At 40.4% G+C, this 18,764-nt stretch overlaps 1 protein-coding gene across 1 annotated transcript; it reads right to left on the bottom strand.

Annotated features, from left to right (window-relative positions):
• Positions 1-3,455: 3,455 nt before the first annotated feature.
• slc17a7a (solute carrier family 17 member 7a) lies at positions 3,456-18,443 on the bottom strand. The gene is made up of 13 exons (XM_044051936.1): positions 18,229-18,443; positions 9,453-9,705; positions 9,177-9,295; positions 8,774-8,888; positions 8,609-8,696; positions 7,844-7,930; positions 7,358-7,500; positions 7,058-7,207; positions 5,984-6,116; positions 5,228-5,338; positions 4,902-5,029; positions 4,746-4,815; positions 3,456-3,932 (listed from the first exon to the last, which is right to left on the bottom strand). Exons 1-13 carry the CDS (start codon positions 18,435-18,437, stop codon positions 3,637-3,639), a joined length of 1,902 nt encoding a protein of 633 aa, XP_043907871.1. The 5' UTR covers positions 18,438-18,443; the 3' UTR covers positions 3,456-3,636.
• Between the last annotated feature and the right edge of the window lie 321 nt (positions 18,444-18,764).

The following is an 18,764-nucleotide window of genomic DNA, read 5'->3' as shown; positions in this document are numbered from 1 at the left end:
ATAAATAAACAAACAGCAATACCAAAAATGTGAATGTTTTCTTTTCATTTATACACATACTCATACAAAGCGGTAGATGATGACTGACATACTCATACACGAATTGAATTATCTTATTTTGAAAGTACATACAGGAAGTAGGTTATACATGGGTATTAACTGACCCCTTGTGGTCATAAAATGAAATTGCGTCACTTCATTGAAGCTAGTGGCCATCATAAAAAAAAGATCACGAACTGTGACTGTGAGTGACAACTGTGTTTTTGTTTTGTTTGTAAAATATTTAAAAACAGACATGCAGACATGATAGCATGCTTCTGGGGTTTTCTTTCAAAATAAATCAGATAAAAGGAATCATGTTGAGATGAAAATCACCAGAGACTTTATCCCACCAAAATACTGTGGTAATATAAAATTAAGCTTTATCACCAGTTGCAATACAGTTGACGGGCAGTGTGCACACACATTCACAGGTTTGTGCAGCTGTTCTTCTTATGGCTCTACAATGACCTCCATACATCTGTAAAGCCTAACCAATTCAAATCTTAGTCCTACATTTAAACATTTAACTTCCTCAGAAATTATGTTCTACCTCATTGGGACTGGGTTTATGGTCTCCATGGGGACTACTGGCTCCGACAAGGTCGTTGATTATACCAGAAAAGGTCCTAAAGAGAAAACACAGACACATGCGTCCTTTGTGTGGACAGCAGCTCTTAATCCTCAGAAAGCCTGTTAAAGTTGGGTGGATCAGACAACATATCCTCACAAAGATAGGTTTTCTTGACAATTTGTTCTCACACACACACACACACGCACACACAGCCCCCACCCTCTGTTCCACCATCATACTCACGCCTCTTGACTGTGACGTCCATGTTTCTCACGCACTCTCCCACCGCGTGCATCTGCTCTCTGATCTAATCTTTGCCTAAAATCACAGAGATAATCCAGCATCCATCTGTCCTGCTGGAGGAGGAGAGCACAACACTGACCCAACACTGTAAAACTACACATTTAATGCGTCATTGTGCTGATTTGGTGATAAATCTTGATGACACGATTGTGCAACAAAATAGTGATACCATTTCAAATAACTTAGGTTTTTTTTTTAATATACACAAGGATTTCTCACATATACATCTTTTGTACATAGAATATTTTCCACAGTTTCCGACAAGGTAACTAAACATTTCATCAGGATTGGAGGAGGACGACACTGAAACTGAGACAAAGAAGAAACTTGATCAAGAATACATTGATACAACACTTGAAAACTGAAACTGCTCACAGGAATAATCATTCAAGTCATGGACACATATCACTCAAAACTACATGGCAATCTGCTTTTGTCAAGTTTTTAAATAATCCAATGTCTGATGCCGACACATTTTCCTGTATTTGATTTAAATGAATCTTGTTTAGGATTCTGAATGTTTTTTTTTTTATCACAACAGTGAGCCAAACCAAAAACCCTCTTCACATTAAATAAAAAAAAAACTTCTGCTAGTCTGAGGATGCAGCCTTAAAATGTTAAAATAAATGTGTGTGTCTGTGAGCACATGTCATTCCATATCAGAATTTGACTCTTTTTGCAGATAGTCAGTTGCAGTTTATACAGTATGATGGTTTCCTTCCTGGATGATACTGTCAGTGTCTCCTGAGGGGACACCACCTATGGACCCAACACGTCACTACCCAGCTGTCTGACTCCTTTTAAGGGCACACACATGGATGTGTTTTTTTCTGCTAATTAATCAGACAGGCTGATTTCTAATAATCAATATTGGTCGGTTATTAATACATTTTTTGACTGATTATTATAAGTTTACATATTTTTGTTCTCCGAAACTGCTGAGTCACCAAAACATTTTACTTCTAAAGAGGACAGTAACCATGGAAACTTGCTATTTGAAGAAGTCCGCGAGTACACACTCACACATGCACACACTTACAAGTCAATGCTCAAACAATACGAGGACATGCAATGAAGGACAATTTCCTGGTGAGAAATCACCACAACTGGAACACAATTTGAGACTGTTTATGCATGTGTGGAAGGGATTAGAATTACTTTTTATATTTGCAATGGTTACCATATTTTGATAGTGAATTTAAGCTCTGCATTTCTTTACACATCAGTAGTGAATACACACAAATCGGGTGCAGGAGCATCTGCACCCGAGAAGCAATGGTAGTTGAGCACCTTGCACAGGGGCTCTCTGGTAACAAGCCCAATTCCCTTCCAGTCTGCCATTTGATTAGGAAGGAACAGTGGGCTTGTATGTGCACGTGGAAATATGGTCAGAACGACCTGGAAATTATATTTTATCACATGGAGCGCGTCAAGAATCTGTCACTGGCAGAGCAACATCACTGTAGAAAAATCCGGTCAAGCATGATACATAAATATCAAATACTGTGCTAACACTCCCTGTGTGCACTGTACATGGTGCACATGACTGTGCTTGTACAACCTATGTGTGTCTGTTTGTAAATAAAAGAAAGAGAGAGAGAGAGAGCAGCCTGGGCATTACACTGCTGTGCTCACTGAAACATGCTCCCTTCTGCGTAACGTTTCAGCACCTGCACCCAACAACCACACACACATACACACACACACGATTTGAAAAGATCTGACCCATACCAACTCAAACATGACTGACATTTAAAGACATGGAAAACAGCACCAGCAAAGATTCAAGAATGAGAGGGAAACAGAAACAGAGGGAGAGTAAGTCACACAGACACAGAAAAAGGCAGAAACAGAGGCTGTAATGTGTGGGAATATTATAACTGTATTGTTCCACTGGGGGTTAAGCAGTGGCAGTGGAACTATCACACTCTACTTGTCATCCTGGGCCACTTTTTCAAAGGGATCACCCACACACATACACACACACATGCACGCACAAATAGAAAGAGTCAGGTGATTTACTGGAAATAGAGGCTTTGTGACCCATACGTTTGACTGGCCGTGACCTAGTTAGGTCAGACCCAGGTGAGATTTAGTGAGTCGCCTTGGCACACACAAATGCACACACATACGCGTTAAGGGCAGCCTGTCGTATCAACAACAAGCATTACAGACAAACTGATACAACACTGAAGCACATTTCTCTCTCTTGTACATTTGAAAAGTTTGAAAGAATGAACCCTTCTTCTCCTTCTTCTTCGTCTTCTTCTTCTACACATGAACATTTAAATTATGACACAGTTCCAGTGGCTTGAGAGACTTCAGTCTGTAGGCCTACAGGCAAAAAGACCACATACGTGTACACACGCAGACATATACACACACACATACACACAATTTTGCCTGTGATGCCACGGCAACAGAACTCCTGATCAGTCTTCATCAGTGAGCAGGAAGGAATTCTGAAGTTTTGTTTGTTTATTTTTTAAAAATTGCATGTGTTTCTGTGCATTATGACTAAAACCTTCATGCAACACACACACACACACACACACACACACACACACGCACACAGAGTTGAATAAATTAGACGCATACTTTTGATATGTGCAGTTGTAAATACTGTACAAAAGCACACAGGATTTCCATCCATTATTGCAGTAACTTTCCCAAAACAATCTTCCTCCTTTTGTTTCTTATTTGCATCACGTGTCAATCTTCTATGTCAGCTCCTTCTCCTTCTCTCCTGCATACATGTATGAGTTGTATCCTGGTGGTTGAACATACTCCTCAGATTTATCCCAGTCCGACACCCATCCTGCTCCAGCTCCTCCTCCTCCGGCCCCTCCCCCGTTGGCACCAACCACTGGTTGGCTCATGGCACCGTACTGCCCGCCTCCACGATAGAGCTCCTCCGTCTCATTGGCCAGTTCGTCCTCGTCGATGATACCACACTTCTCGTCACTTGTGTTTTCTATGTCTGCCCATGGTTGCTTTTCTCCTGATGCAAAGAGTCCTGTTGAATAAAATAATAATAATAATTATGTACAGTACTGTGCAATAGACTTGGATCACCACTAACTTTGTTGTTTTCGCAAAGTTTTAATGTGCATACTTTTCCAGTCTCTTTATTAAGATAAAACCTTAAAATACAGGAAATATTTACTTAAAAAACCCAACCATAATAATTATATACATAATAAAACTACTTTTTTTAGGCAAAAGACAGTAGAGTTGGCACAGAAATCTGTTTGTGTGTGAGGGTAACAGACCCGACCCGACCTCAGCCGCAGTCAATCAAACATGTTTGAATTTTTTCTGGGCGCAGTCAGGTCGTGTGCACGGTTTACCGACCCAACTGCAAACACACGTTGCCAATAGATAATAATAAGAGTAGGTGGGACACAGGAAATAGCGTCAGAAGACGAAGACGACAGGAAGTAGGGGTAATATCAAAACAACAAGGGCAATATTTGTTTACCCTTAAAACTGTCACTCTCGAAGGCCTAGTGTGCCCCCAGCTTAAGTTGGCACTTAGCACATCTTGACCTCCTTTGGGGTGACAGTCTTGAATGAATTAATTTTATACCACATTTTATACCACATTTTATACCGTTTTATCCTAGACACCCTTATTCAGGGTGTCCATAGCAGGGAAAACACACAGAGACAAACATTCACACATACGGTCAATTTAGATTGTCCGGAGAGAACCCACGCACGCACATGCAAACTCCACACAAAAAACAACAAATCTAATAGTGGCTTAAGAGCTTTGCACAGTATATTAATATTTAGGGCCTCACAAAAAATGGTAGTTGAAACTTACCATAGAAAATCACTCCTCCATAATGAACAAGGGCAGCTATAAGGAAGACATACTGCCACTCTTCACGTGTCTGGAACAATGTAAGAAAAATAAGGAATGACTACTAAATATGTACATCAATGTTGTTGTGAGGTTGACGTCAGTGAAGGTCTGTACCTTGTGTTTGGTCATGGCTCCCACAATGAGAGGACACACCATTCCAGACAATGTTCCCACCCCATTTGAGATGCCCATCAGTATGCTGGCATATCGAGGTGCAATATCCAAGTGATTGACATTAAACCCTAAAAAGGACAAACAAAATGAGCACTAATTGTTTTTTCATACAGAGTATTATCTGAAGCAAAACTTGCAGTGATATTTCTAGAGCAACAGACATCAGTGGCGACAGATTAAGTCTGTTTTCCATGACTTCCACATTGCTGAAAGGTGGCAAATTAGATTTGATTAAATTGGGCTTTCAGCTTAATAATATCTCATACCTGAGATAGCAAATCCACTGAAACCCACCGCCAGTACCAAGAAGGAAATGGCAATGCCTTTTGTGTGAGAGAAACCGACCACCAGCAGGAGAGTAGCCTCCATTCCAAAACCTGAAACATGTACACACATTGGACAGAGACATCGGACTTTAACCACCACAACTTTTTAATCATTTTTCATGATTAAAGCAAGATTTCCGATTGTTTAAGCTTCTTAAATGTGAGTATTTTCTTCATTTCTTTGCTCTGGATAACAAAGAAATCATTAAAAGTTAATAATTTTGGTTTGTGGACAAAACAAGACATTTGAGAACGTCATCATTTCCAGGTTTGACAAACAGTGATCAACATCTTTTAAGGTTTTCTGGTATTTTATGGACCAAACGATTAATCGAGAACTTTAAGTTGCACAAAACAAAATGCAAAATTTGATTTTGGCAGCTGCTGTATTTCAGAAGAGAAGGTTACAGAGCCACTGCTTTAAATGGAATAAAACAATAAATAAATAAATAAACAGGACTACATTCATTATGACACTTTACAAATGTATTAATTTTAGACAGAATTAAGTTTTTTAGCCACTTATTACAGTTTTTTGTACTTTTTTTTTGTAGCTCAGAACATCCAACTCAGACCGTTGTTCAGTAGCTGTGTCATGAAGATTCAGAAGTTATTTGACTTGTGCTTGTACACTATCATGAGTTTTCTCCTCTTTTCCCCCCCTTGGTCGTTTTTATTCCCCCCTTCAACTCTCACCTCCACAGTTCATCATCTTCCTGACGTTGGTGGTGGACATGAGGTTGTGGGTTCTCAGGTAGTCTGCCAACTGGCCTCCAACAGGCACAATGATTGTCATCACCAGATGGGGCAAAGCTGACACCATGCCCACCTGAGGTAGAAAAAAAAAAGGAAGGGGAGAGGGAGCGATTGTGTTCTTATTATTACTAGAGGATTGGAAACGATCGGTGTGAAGGTTGAAAAGCTGCTGTTTCAGTTCAAAGGTTCAGCTATTGTTACAGCAAACACTCCCAAACAGTGCTGCAACTTTTCAACTGGACTTGACATCTCGGTTTAGTTGTAAATCTTTACAAGTGAACTTACATGAATTATTTAATTTGAGATGTATGCAAGTATAGAGTTAGAATAAATGACAGTATCTACAGCCACTGTAAAATGTGTTAATTAAAGGTAGTATGCAGCAAAGTATAAATTCAAACATAATCCCTGTCAATCATCCATAGTAGTGGCCACTAGAAGGATGTGATGGTGTTTTTATCTACAGCGACAATGTTCTCTGCTGGTATTTACCGTTTTCTCTTAGTTTTGTTTTGGATCGGTATGTATTTGTGGGCAGCAGCATTGGGCCAGTGTGTTTGTTTATATACTCTAGTCAATAATAGTGAGCAGCCAGGACAATCAGGTTACAACCAAGCAGTTAAAGGCTGTGATAATAGCAGGCACGGCACACAACAAACCTAAGCCTAGTGAGGATAAACACCAAGCTGACAAAAGCCGTTCAAAAAGAGTGAGAAAGACTGAAAAAGGGAATGCAGAGGGAAACATAGGTGGTCTCTTTTCTGTCTGACAGGTAAGCATCAGTGGTGAAACTTAAGTATCGACATTTCTACAACAAATGTTAAGTTCCTGCAGTAGTATTAATCACAGTATCAGCAGTGTACACACTGAAAACTACACCAAGTCTGTTTTCATGCCGTCTATGAAAGGAAGGAAGGTCCCACTCTGCTGTGCTCTGCTGTGTTTACAAACAGCCGTGCACAATTCCTGCATACTTGAGCTTTTACTGTATGGATAATACGTTCTTGTTCTTACCTTGCTGATCTCGAAGCCAAAGACTTCCTCAAAGTAGGCTGGCTGACTGATGAGCAGCAGGTAGAAGGTCCAGCTCCTGCAGAAGTTGGCCACAATGATGGCATAGACTGGCATGGAGGTGAAGAAGTGTCTCCATGGGGTTTTAAATTTCTTTCACCAAAAGAAAAAACAAAACAAAACACATTACTTGTGGACTAGTGAGTCAGCCAGAACGTGTGTGTACAGTATGTGCATCTGCACTATAAAAGTTTTTCAGTGTTTGACTGCTGGGCTATAAATAAAAAATCTATGGTGTCATACTTGGAGAGGATTGAGAAATGATGCACTCTCTCCGATTGCCTCTTCGATGTACTTCTGTTCCTCTGGTGTAATGGTGGGATGGGCTGCAGGACTCTCATATGACACCAGAATCCAGAACAAGTACCAGAATATCCCAAAGCTGCCTAAAGAGTGGAAGAGAGAGGAAACGACACAAGAGCACAGAAGCCGACAACATCAGTGTGAGAGAAAAAGCCAAAGAGACACTCAACCTTCCTCTGGGTTGATGATAACATTGTCAATCTCACATGTGCTGATCGGGTGTCGGGTGACACTAAATTTCTTTTTTTAAGTCAGTAAATCCTGGAGGTTGTCATAAAAGCTCCACCATTCATTCTCAATTATGCACAAGAGAAATCAACTTTGGATACATCTGTATTTCAGCTGAAGAGCTACTAGTACTACTGTCATAATAGTGCAGTAAACCAACACATACATACAACAGTATTTCACTATTAAGATACTAACCATAGACGTAGAATACTGAAGGCCACCCGATGTACTGCACCAGTATTCCAGCTAAAGGCATGGCCACCACTGCCCCTGCATAGGATCCTAAAAAGATATCCAAAGAGACAAAGAAAAACATCATTTAGTTTTTATCATTCAGTGATTTCTGAAATCTTATTTATTAGTGTTTCTGCTTTATCGATGCAAAGCAAAACATTTTCTCATAGGGATGAATGGAGACAGGTCTAAAAAGCCTGACAGTGTTGTCATGCATTAACGTAGAGACATGGTTGTTTAAATTGGTCACAAGATTTAAGAATTTCTTCAGTTAAATTCATGTTTCGATAACTATAATGGTGTTTACACATGCACAGTTTGTGTGTTTTTTTTAGACCTTTTCTGATTTTATAATGATGTGTAATGCACCTGTGATGAGTCACAAAAATCTTTGTGTTTGTCTGTTATTTTCATTCTCCTATGTTTTTTCTTAAATCACCTAAAAGTGCACCTACACTCCAGTTAGGTAGGTGGCAGTAATGAGCTTCTAAGCTGGTTTGCCTGCTGCAGTGTCAGGGCCCTAGTTTTCAGGGTATATTCTGTCAAAATATCACACTGACATCAAGGAAATCAAGGGGAAATCCACATGTCTTCTAATACCTTACAATTTGCAGGAACCTCTGGATGCTACATTTTTAAACCCACAGAAAATAATTATAGTGGAAATTCCATGTATTTTTTACCGCAGAGATCACATATTTAATTCTTAGGCTGTTAAAACTTTACCACAAAAGGCCGTCGTGGCTAGTCGACTTCTCTCCAAAGGAGGCGCCCACTTGGCCCAGATCCCATGGCAGGCAGGGTATGAAACACCCTGAGGGACAAAATACAGTCAGAGAAACTCTATGACACATTCCGTCAGGTACATGTGCACACAGAGACACGCCGTACCTCGACAAGGCCCTGGCATATCCTGACCAGTATGACGCAGCTGTAATGGCATCGAGCGGCAGAGGGAATCAGCATGTTGAGGGTGGAGGTGGCCACTATGGCAAAGCCAAACACTCTTAAACACAAAACACAACATGTGAGATAACAAGAGCAGCATGAGGTGCATAAAGATGAAGCCTTGCTTTAGCTGATGGTTGGATGTTATGGCCGTCAAACCAAATTCATAGATTTTCACAGTGAAGTGGTGGATTTTCAGAGAGTAAGTGAGGGAGCTCATGCCAAAAATAAACAAATCAAATATAAATAAATAAATACCCAATACTGTGGCCAAATCAAGCATTTCATAGCAGGCTAGAATTGCGAGAGGATGTTGGAAAGTATTTGTAAACTCAAAGATATTCACCTGTTGGCTGCAAATTTTTGACATATAAAGCCTCCTGGGATCTGAGTGACGATGTATCCCCAGAAGAACGAGCCATGGATCATACCCACGGTCTCAGGGTCCCAGGTGAACTGTGCAGCCTGGAGACAAAATACAAACACATCTCTGCATCTATAGATTTTTAAAGAGGATGACAACCAAACGTCATTGTTGACCTATATCTTTCATCATTCTGCATTTATTTAATCATCTTTGCAAAAGAGAAAATCTTTGATTTCTGATCTCTGTGCCACTCACCACAAGTACTTCCTTGTTGCCTTTGTAGACGGTGTGATCATTGACCATGCTTACAATGGCCACACCCAGGTTGCATCGGATGCCGAAAGAGATGCAGAATCCCAGGCCAGACAGGATGGCGATGATGTACCGCCTGGGCAAACCAAAGCAGGTGCAGTCAACCACCGGCAGCTCCTTCTCCTCCACCAGCTCTGGACGGCCATCTGCTGATAACTCGATGGTCTCTCCATTGGGCTGCCGCTTCTCAATCAGCCTGGAGGGACACACAGAGAGTCCAGGACTGCACTTCAGAAAAAAGCTATTCATACAACTATTCACAAGACATGTTTCCAGATGTTCTGTTGCTGCCATAAAGAGCAGTTTAAAATCTTTGATAAAGATCCCAAGACTTAGTCACATAAAGGTGATTCCACCACATTATGCATAACATGGGTCAAATCTAGAGACACTGATGGTGATAAAGTTGCCTAACATGGAAACATTGGCTCAAATGGGATTTCCTGGGACTGTGGGGGACATTTCACATTCAGGTGACTTTGGAAAAGTTGAAAACATGGCTCCACGTGGCTCAGCTCAGTGAAATGATTACAGTCAGATATCTTTTTTTTTTTTTTAGGTACACCAACTACTAACAATTGAATGCAACTATCTTATCAATCTCATTAGGCGTGTAGGCATGATCAAGAATACCTCCAGGAGTTTAAATCAAGCATCACAATATGGATGAAATGTGATTTAAGTGAGTCTGGGTATTTTCAGAAACTGTGGATATGCTGGGATTTTTCTCAGTGCTCTGGTCAAAAATGCCACAATGCCCGGGCTGATTTGAGATGACAGAAAGGCAGCAGTTACTCAAACAACCACTTGTTACAACCAAGATATGTAGAAGACCATCTCTGAATGCACAACACCTGGAAGCCTGAAGCAGAAGCACTGCAGCAGCTGAAGACCACAGTGAGCACCACTCCTGCTTCTTCATTATGTGTCCTGTGTCTGTGTCAGTGTTGAGCATATTTTTATAAATAGTCTTTCATGTTTTTGGAGTTACAACATCCATCCATCCATCTTCTACCACTTCATCCTCCACATGAAGGTCGCGGGGGTGTGCTGTGCCAATTTAAGCTGACATGGGTCGAAAGGCGGGGTCACACCCTGGACAGGTCACCAGTCCACATAGAGACAAACAATCCACTCTCACACCTATGGTCAATTTTGAGTGTTTACTTTTGTCTAATCCCCAAATCTGCATGTTTTTGGACTGTGAGGACAGAGAGGCCCTTGTTCCAACCAGGTTGGAGTTATGACATAAGTAGAGTATATATTTTCTTCATGCATGTCTTTTACTGCAGAAATTTGAGTCATTTTGTCCACTGTTTGACTTAAACTCATAAGCATAGACTCACATAGACACAAACACTGACACATAGTGTACACTTCCATGCAGACAGCATGCACCATGTTGGGACGGTGTCTGACTCAGCATGTCCCAGTGTGTGGAGACAGCTGTCACTGGTCGGGGAGCAGGTTTAGCGATGACAGCACATTCCCACAGTGTCCTCTCCTTCAGGACGCCTGGGACCTGCCGCCATACTGGTGCTGTCCAAGATGTCCACTCTACCAGACACAAGCAGCAGATCTGAGGCTCACATTTAATACGTCTGAATGGAAGGTTGAATACCGCGAGGTTACACACGTACACATTTTTATTGCAGCCAAGGGCCTTCTGAGTTTCCCCTTTAAAAAAGGTGCCATTTTGGAAGGATGTAGTGACAATTGTATCCAAAGCACTGAACCACTGGTTGTCACTTTTTTCCACAGGAGTCAAAGAGAGAGGCCATCTGTGTGTAACAACCTCCATTCTGTCTCTCTCTCTCTCACATACACGCATGCTGGTTTTGCATTATTCCTGTGGACACTCATAGACATAATGCATACCCTTTTCCTAACCTAAAACCAGGTCTTAATCCTCAAAAAGCCCATCAAACTTGTGTAGACCAGCCAAAATGTCCTCAGAAAGCTTTGTTTGACATTTGGTCCTGACAAGGTCAGTGTTTATACCAGAAAATGTCCTAAAGAGCTACCAAATACAGGTACACACACACACACACACACACACACACACACACACACACACTGCATGTATACTAGCTGTAGATACACAATTTAAATCAATTTCATTGAAATCATTTTTAATGTGAGTGTGTAAATTGTGTGTTGTCGTCCACTTTACACTAGTCTGAGGCGCTCAGTCAGAGGATGACGCACGGCAAATGCCAAAGACACCACAAGGATTTGTTCCACGTAATGATCGTCCCTGCATTTTTTAAAATGGTGATTTGAATCTGAGCTTCGATAAATTCTCAGCAAACCCATTGTTCACTGAACTGAACGTTCCGGTTTTTCAACCACATTTTCAAGACAGGTCATCACTCTCATTGGTTAGTGATTTTTAATAAATATTTTAAACATTGATACCATGGCCTGTCACTGTCCATCAATCTATTATCTTGTCTTTCTGCATTTGTGTCTGTTTTATCCAAGCAGTCCTTACATTTCTTACTTAGACCCCTCCCCCCTATTTCCATAAAGCAAACTCTGCATCATCCCTTTATATATTTATTTAGTAAGCATAAAATATGCCAGAATAACAATCTATAAATGATTTACCTTACTCTGCCATGAGATACTTTCATTGTCAAGAAATCAGAACATAAATATTTTGTAAAGCAATGTTTGAGAGAGATTAGAGAGGGTGCTCTCTCTCTCTCTCTCTCTCTTAATCTGATAAGGATTACAAAAATGATTTACTTCCGGAAATGAATATGGAAGGACAGACTTGCACTGGCTCAGTCTGCTTCTCTCTCTCTGTCATGACACGCGGTGGATTTCATGCTTTTTTCTTTTCTTTTTTTTACATATAAAACCATCTTGATTGGTTTTGTCAAATTGTTAATTTTTCGTTTTGATGATGAGTTTTTGCGCCTTGACATTGTGATTTGGCGCAATAATAAATAACATTTTATTGAATTGATTGATTTGAACATAGTGCACAGCCCATAATTCAACATACTGACTTGCAGTATATCATATTGTCACACCTGCATCAGGACATGTACAATATTACCAGTTTGTTGCCAATAAACAAACCAAATTGTGAAATGCCTTTTGACTGTAACTCCATTTTATTATTACCTGTTATATTTGATCACAGGGATTAAGGGTGGTCGGGAGGGCATTTTGTGCTACATTTAAATTGTACGAAAAGTGCTCTATAAATAAAGTTTGATTGACTGACGGATTGAATAAGCTGGTGTCACTTGAGGAAGGTGTGCGTTCATGCTTTCCATCAGGTTACACATCTCATCTCTCTGTAACAAACAGCAGAGCTGACACAGCATCTGACTGGAGCTCAGAGTAACAGTGACTGAGCGCCGTTTAATGCTCTACTACAGAGTTAGTGAAGGTTGCAGGAGGATCCTCATTAGAAACCTCCGGACAGATTGCAGCCTGACACCTACACATATGCTACCAGCTAACGAGGCTAGCCCTCAGCAACAATTACTGTTAATTACTGATGCATTCCACTAAAGGGCCCACTGTGTGTGTGTGTGTGTGTCTGTGTAAGTCCGAAAATAGCACACTAGCTCAGGCTCTCCACTTTCTTTTCACGTATATGTACTTTACTTTGTTATTTATCATTCTAGCAACTTTTACTTTTACTCCACAACATTTCCTCATTACTACCAAATAAAATCAGAAGAAGAAGAGTTGGTAATAGTTTCTGTATTTATATAGAGCTTTTCTAGTCTTGATGAGCTGCTTTACACTACAGTTTTGCCATTCAGCCATTCACACACTGCAACATGGGTTTAAGGACAGACATAGACAAGTGGAGCCAGAAATTGAACCCACAAACTTCCAGTTGAACGACAACTCGCCCTACCACTGAGTTACCACCGCTCAATCCTTACTCTTCACTTATTTTAAATACCTTTACCTCTAAAACTCAAATACATTTTATATCAGAAAATTACCTTTGATACTCATAGTATCAAGTATAGTTAATGTCATCTACTTTAAGACTTTACTTTAAGTGAATTCAACTTCTACCAAAGTCTATTTTATTCTATTTTTTACTTAAGTATCCATTTAAGGTACTTTATACAAGACTGATGAGGTGTTAGTGAACGAATTCACTTACACGCTCACTCTTCAAAGAAGAAAAGAGTTGTTACTGGACATTCGCCTCCATGTGTGAGACTCACAGCACCGTCAGCTTCCACCCAGGTGATGCAGCTTCTCTTGTTCACACACAGAGAGGAGCTGATTGGTCTCAGCTGGCAACAATTAATGAGCCAGAGTATGTAAGCATGCAGGAGTCCTATGACCTTGGGCTCTCGGAAATGTCGTAATTACAACAGTAACAAGGCTCAGTGGAAACTCATCAGTGGCTATGTTCGGCTCAAACTGAGCCCACATCTGTGCCTTTCACCTGAGCACAGAAGCAGCTACAGTGACGACAAAGCCAGCGCAACAACCTGAAACCTGATTCACATGCATAATAACAGTAACAATAATCTAGTTAAAGGTCCGTGTGTAACATTTATGAGGCGTTTATTGGCAGAATTTTGATTTTAAGCCTTTCTTTTAAGCACTTTAGATGCATAAACCAATAAAGAAGAATGAGGAAATGGCAGTGGGAGAGTGGAGAGAGTTGAGAAAGAGTACTCTGGTATGTGAAGGCCACCGTAGTTCCCTGGTGCAAGACCGCCTGTGCTGACTGAGCTGTGCTTCTGTGTGTTTCATACCTGCTGTACTTGTTACTGTGATTAGTATATTCTAATATCTACTGATGATAGTTGATAATTAGTGATGGTTCCGGGGACAATTAACATCTTGTTCTATGTATTAAAATACTGGAAATCCATGTCGACTGCATAATCTGAATAACCGTTTATTCAGAATAATAATCCATACTCTTAGTGGTGTCCATGTAAAACAAAGTCAATGATTCGGGACGTCATTGCCTCTACAGACTACATTTATTTCAGTTCACACATCTTTTTAGAGTCGTAGATCTAGCTGATTTAAATGAGAACTAAAGGAATTCATCCATCAGTGCATCACTATAACCTAATATATTCAAATACAGATATTCAGACATGAGGTAATTCATACATATCTAATCTGGAGCTTTATAGGACCATTATTATTCCTTTTAACAAGCGGGTGAATACAGTGAAAGATCCCAGACAAGTCTGCGGCATCTTTCCTTGTCACAGTTATTAAAAATTGTTTTCCAGTTTTGCTTTTAAATTGTGGAGGGAAAGCTTTATCATTTTGGCCAAATGTGTGATTTTACAATACTCAACGCTGGTCTGTGACCTGGGAGTTTTTATTTATTTATTTATTTATTTTTACTCTGTATATTAAATTCACCAGTTCACAGAGCGTTCGTTCTGTGTAATCCTGTCATAAGAGGATGATAGAGACTGAGAGAGTGAGACAGCGAGGGAGGTTGACAGTGAAAAATATTATATAACATCAGACAGACGGCTCATTATTGTCCACACGTGTGCTGATTGATCCTCCAACTGTGCTGCAGTTCTTTCTTTATTTCACTCTTGTCTTAAATTGGTTTTCACCCTCATTTGTGCTCTAGTTGTAGGTCGGGTTTTGGAGATATGGGCAGTAGCTTTAGGGATTTTTTTTTTTTTTTTTTTTAATTTTCAAATGGAAATTTCAGGAGTTGTTTTGTAATTTTGATAGTGTTGTGTCCCCCTTCCGCCCTGCATGAGCCTCTCTCGCTCTCCCTGAAGTGAACAGATTGGGTCTCAGTGGGACGGTGTCACCCAGGGAGAAACCCTCCTCCCCATCCTGTCACACACACACACACACATATGACCTTCATAGACTTATCATCTAAATAGAAAAACTCAATCACTGTGCTAATGTGGACTGCATACGCTTCAGCTCTTGCCATGACAGTAAGCAGATGAACCACACTGTGTCATAACACAATCATCACATTTACATTTATCATTATGTTAAGATGCTTTGACAGTTTGTGTTTCGTGTTCAGGCAACATAAACACTCGACGGTGCATTTGTACACACTTCATAGAGGCCAACAGCTTTGCCAGGTGCGGTGACCAGGCCTGCGTGCCAAGCGTTAGCAGCTGACGCGGCTCACTTCTGAGGGGTTTATCACACACCTGACACACCTGACAACGTGTAGCTAACGACACATGCACAGTGACACACTGGCACAGACTGATAGACACACACATGGTAATTGTGTGGTCTTCATTTTTATTTTGGCATCTTTTAAATTTCTCTAGGTTGACATAGCATCCAACAGAGTGAGTCCTCATCTTACAGCTTAAAATCTGTAATCAAATACATCTTCCGTTTGATGTGCAATCATTTTTTCTTCCTTACAGCACTGGGTATGTTTCTCACATCTGTCTTATTTTGCCTTGTTGGTCATATACAGTATTTCGGAACGATTTGGGGAATATATGTAATGGTGATTTTTCAGTTTTTAGGACAACCTTCAGTTCAATATTCACTGTAATTGACTTAATACCATTGAAAATCAAAATACAATCTAAAGTGTATGTGTTACATTTTTATTTGGTATCTATCAGTCAAATGTAGAATGGATTGTGATTTGAGAACGATTAATTGTTCAGCCTTAACATTCAGTGAGTTGCTAAGTAGTCATTGAGGTAAGTTAAGTTAGCTGCAGTATAAGATGAAATATTTCACTTTTTTTAATTTGGCACATAAACACAGAAGTGGCAAAGCTGCTCTTATAAGTACATATTGTTATATTGTATAACTATACAGTGATTGGCAATAATCCGCAATTATGCTGTGATTACAATATGCCAAAATGCAGGTCCTGCAGTTTTACAAAGCTTGAATAATGTGTAATGTGTAGCCATGTTTTTTTAAATGAATTTAAGAGTATGTTAAAAACAATATGGGACATTATCATGAGTAAAATCTCAATTATAATTGTTTCCACAGAGTATTATAGTGAATCTTAAGTTTCATGCAGTGTCGTCGTGGAGTATAGTTCCCCGACACGAGAATATGAACACATTTTGTCTTTTTTTTGGGTTTGTTTTTCATTTAAAAGAGTGTGGAGTGCACTTATCATACTGAAGTTTAGGCTGACGTAGTGGAGTTTAATATAGAAACAGGAGATGCATTCAGATGGAGAAGGTGTTTAAATAATAGATGGAACCACGGCTGCTTTCATCAGGGAGGGATTAAGGTTTTGTCTGTGAGGTGGTGAGATTGTGCACAGATACAGTGCAGGGACATCCTCTAAGCCACACATTTATATGGACACACACACACACGCACACACAGACACACACATAAAACATACATGTTCATGTTGCCTTCAGAAACCATGCCTTGCATGTCACACTGTGGCCACATAAAACCTGCATGAGCTGCACGAGCTAAGCCAAAGGAAACTCCACTCCATTCCACCCAATCTGAATCCAATCCCATAGATCACCACATGCATGGCTCATGAGCAGGAGCAGAGGAACACAGGAAAAGCCTGGGATTTGCATGTCTTTTAATCTGGGAGACCCTGGTAAAGGCAGAAAATTGTCTGTACTGGTTTATCAATGAGTGGTGGAGGGATGATGGAGGGAAGAGAGGCTGGAGGAAGTGACATGCTGGGATGGAGTCAGTGTGTGTGTGTGTGTGTGTGTGTGGGGATTTGTGTGGCTCGACAGCTGGACTGAAAAACAGGCTATTTCAGGACGGGATTTATATGTTCAGTTTCTACCTCAAATCCTGAGAGTAAAAGCTTAAAGCAGAGGTTATTGCATGAGGTTCTATCAGAGTCTTTAATCTCTTTTTTCATGAAATATTGTGTTCACAGAGCACACCAAATCTGAAGCAACTTTTGTTATAATATCTCATTTATCTAAGATATATTTACACAGCACTTTATCACATTTGCAATAAAGAAGACATATGGGTCGGGGGTACTATAGGTTGAAGCTTCTCTTTAAAAAGAAATCGTCATGTCACTAAAGGACTACAACTATTTCTGTTTTTTATTTCTTTTTGATAGCTCCTATGAAATTGTTCCAGATAATGTCTTAGGTTTCAACAATCAAAGGACCGAAGTCACACACTTTGACACCATCTGGTCAGCGCTCTCATTCAGCCAGGTTGCTCTCTGGAGATGCATGTAATCACACTTTCTTCCGTCTGAAACAACAATCTACTCTGTGCTGGTGCAACGCTCACAAGAACAGATTAACTAACATTTACACAAACAGTAAGAGAAGGCGTTTTGTTACACAGAGGAAAAACAAAAAGAGGAGAAAAAAAGGTAAAACCAACAAAGCAAAAGCATGTGTTCCAACTTCCCCACACTTCCACAATTTCGAAAACCAGTGTCAAATGAGACAAATATTCTCCCTCATTTCATCACTTAGTTTGGTGCCGTCAATCCATCCTGCGCTCTGCGCTGCGTAAAGCTGGACTTAAGCCGCTCCCTTTACGATTTACTACTTGAATGCAACTCTCGCCCCCTTTAACGGTTACATTTAATTAAAAAAAAAAAAAAAATTTAAAAAAATCTAACTTTTACTTTGCTTGACTTCACTGGTTGGAGCAGAGAGGATGGGATTGAGCTGCAGTGTCCCGCAGAGAACAAGCAGAACCGTGAACCGTGAACACGCACGGAAACGGGGGGAAAAGTCGGAGATGAGAATTATTTGAATCAAGTGTGTACCTGTGAATTTTCCCCAGAGTTTTGCCCGCGACCGCCTTAAACCTGTCTGGTCGAATCTCCATCCTTGCAGCTCCTTTGACCCGGCCGGTGTGCTGATGTCCCGCGCGCACGCACTCCTGTCCTGCCCGACAGCGCGCAGCCCTCTCTCCCTCCCTTCCAGTAAAGTAAACACAGCTTTGACTTCCCCTCTCCTGATGATGCTTAGTCATCACTATTAGTGCGGTGAGGTAAAACTCTTTTATTTATTTATATATATATAAATTATTAGTGTGTGTTTTTTTAGTCACATAGATGCAAATACAAAGCCAAACAATTACAATTGATTTGTCCTGGACACAAGCAAGGGGGGCTTCAAGGAAAAAAGGTTGGGGACCACCGTATTAGATGATTCCCTGCTCCAACACACCTGATTCAAATAAACGGGTCATTGCCAGGCTTTTGTCAGAGCTTGTTAATGAGCTGTCTATTCTAATCAGGTGTGTTGGAGCAGGGCAACATCTAAAACACGCAGGGAGGTGGGTACCGAGGACCAGGAT

Source organism: Solea senegalensis, linkage group LG19 (assembly GCF_019176455.1).
Source record: "Solea senegalensis isolate Sse05_10M linkage group LG19, IFAPA_SoseM_1, whole genome shotgun sequence".
Taxonomy (NCBI): domain Eukaryota; kingdom Metazoa; phylum Chordata; class Actinopteri; order Pleuronectiformes; family Soleidae; genus Solea; species Solea senegalensis.
The sequence above is the reverse complement of the archived record's forward strand: the minus strand, read 5'-3'. Positions and strand labels throughout refer to the sequence as shown.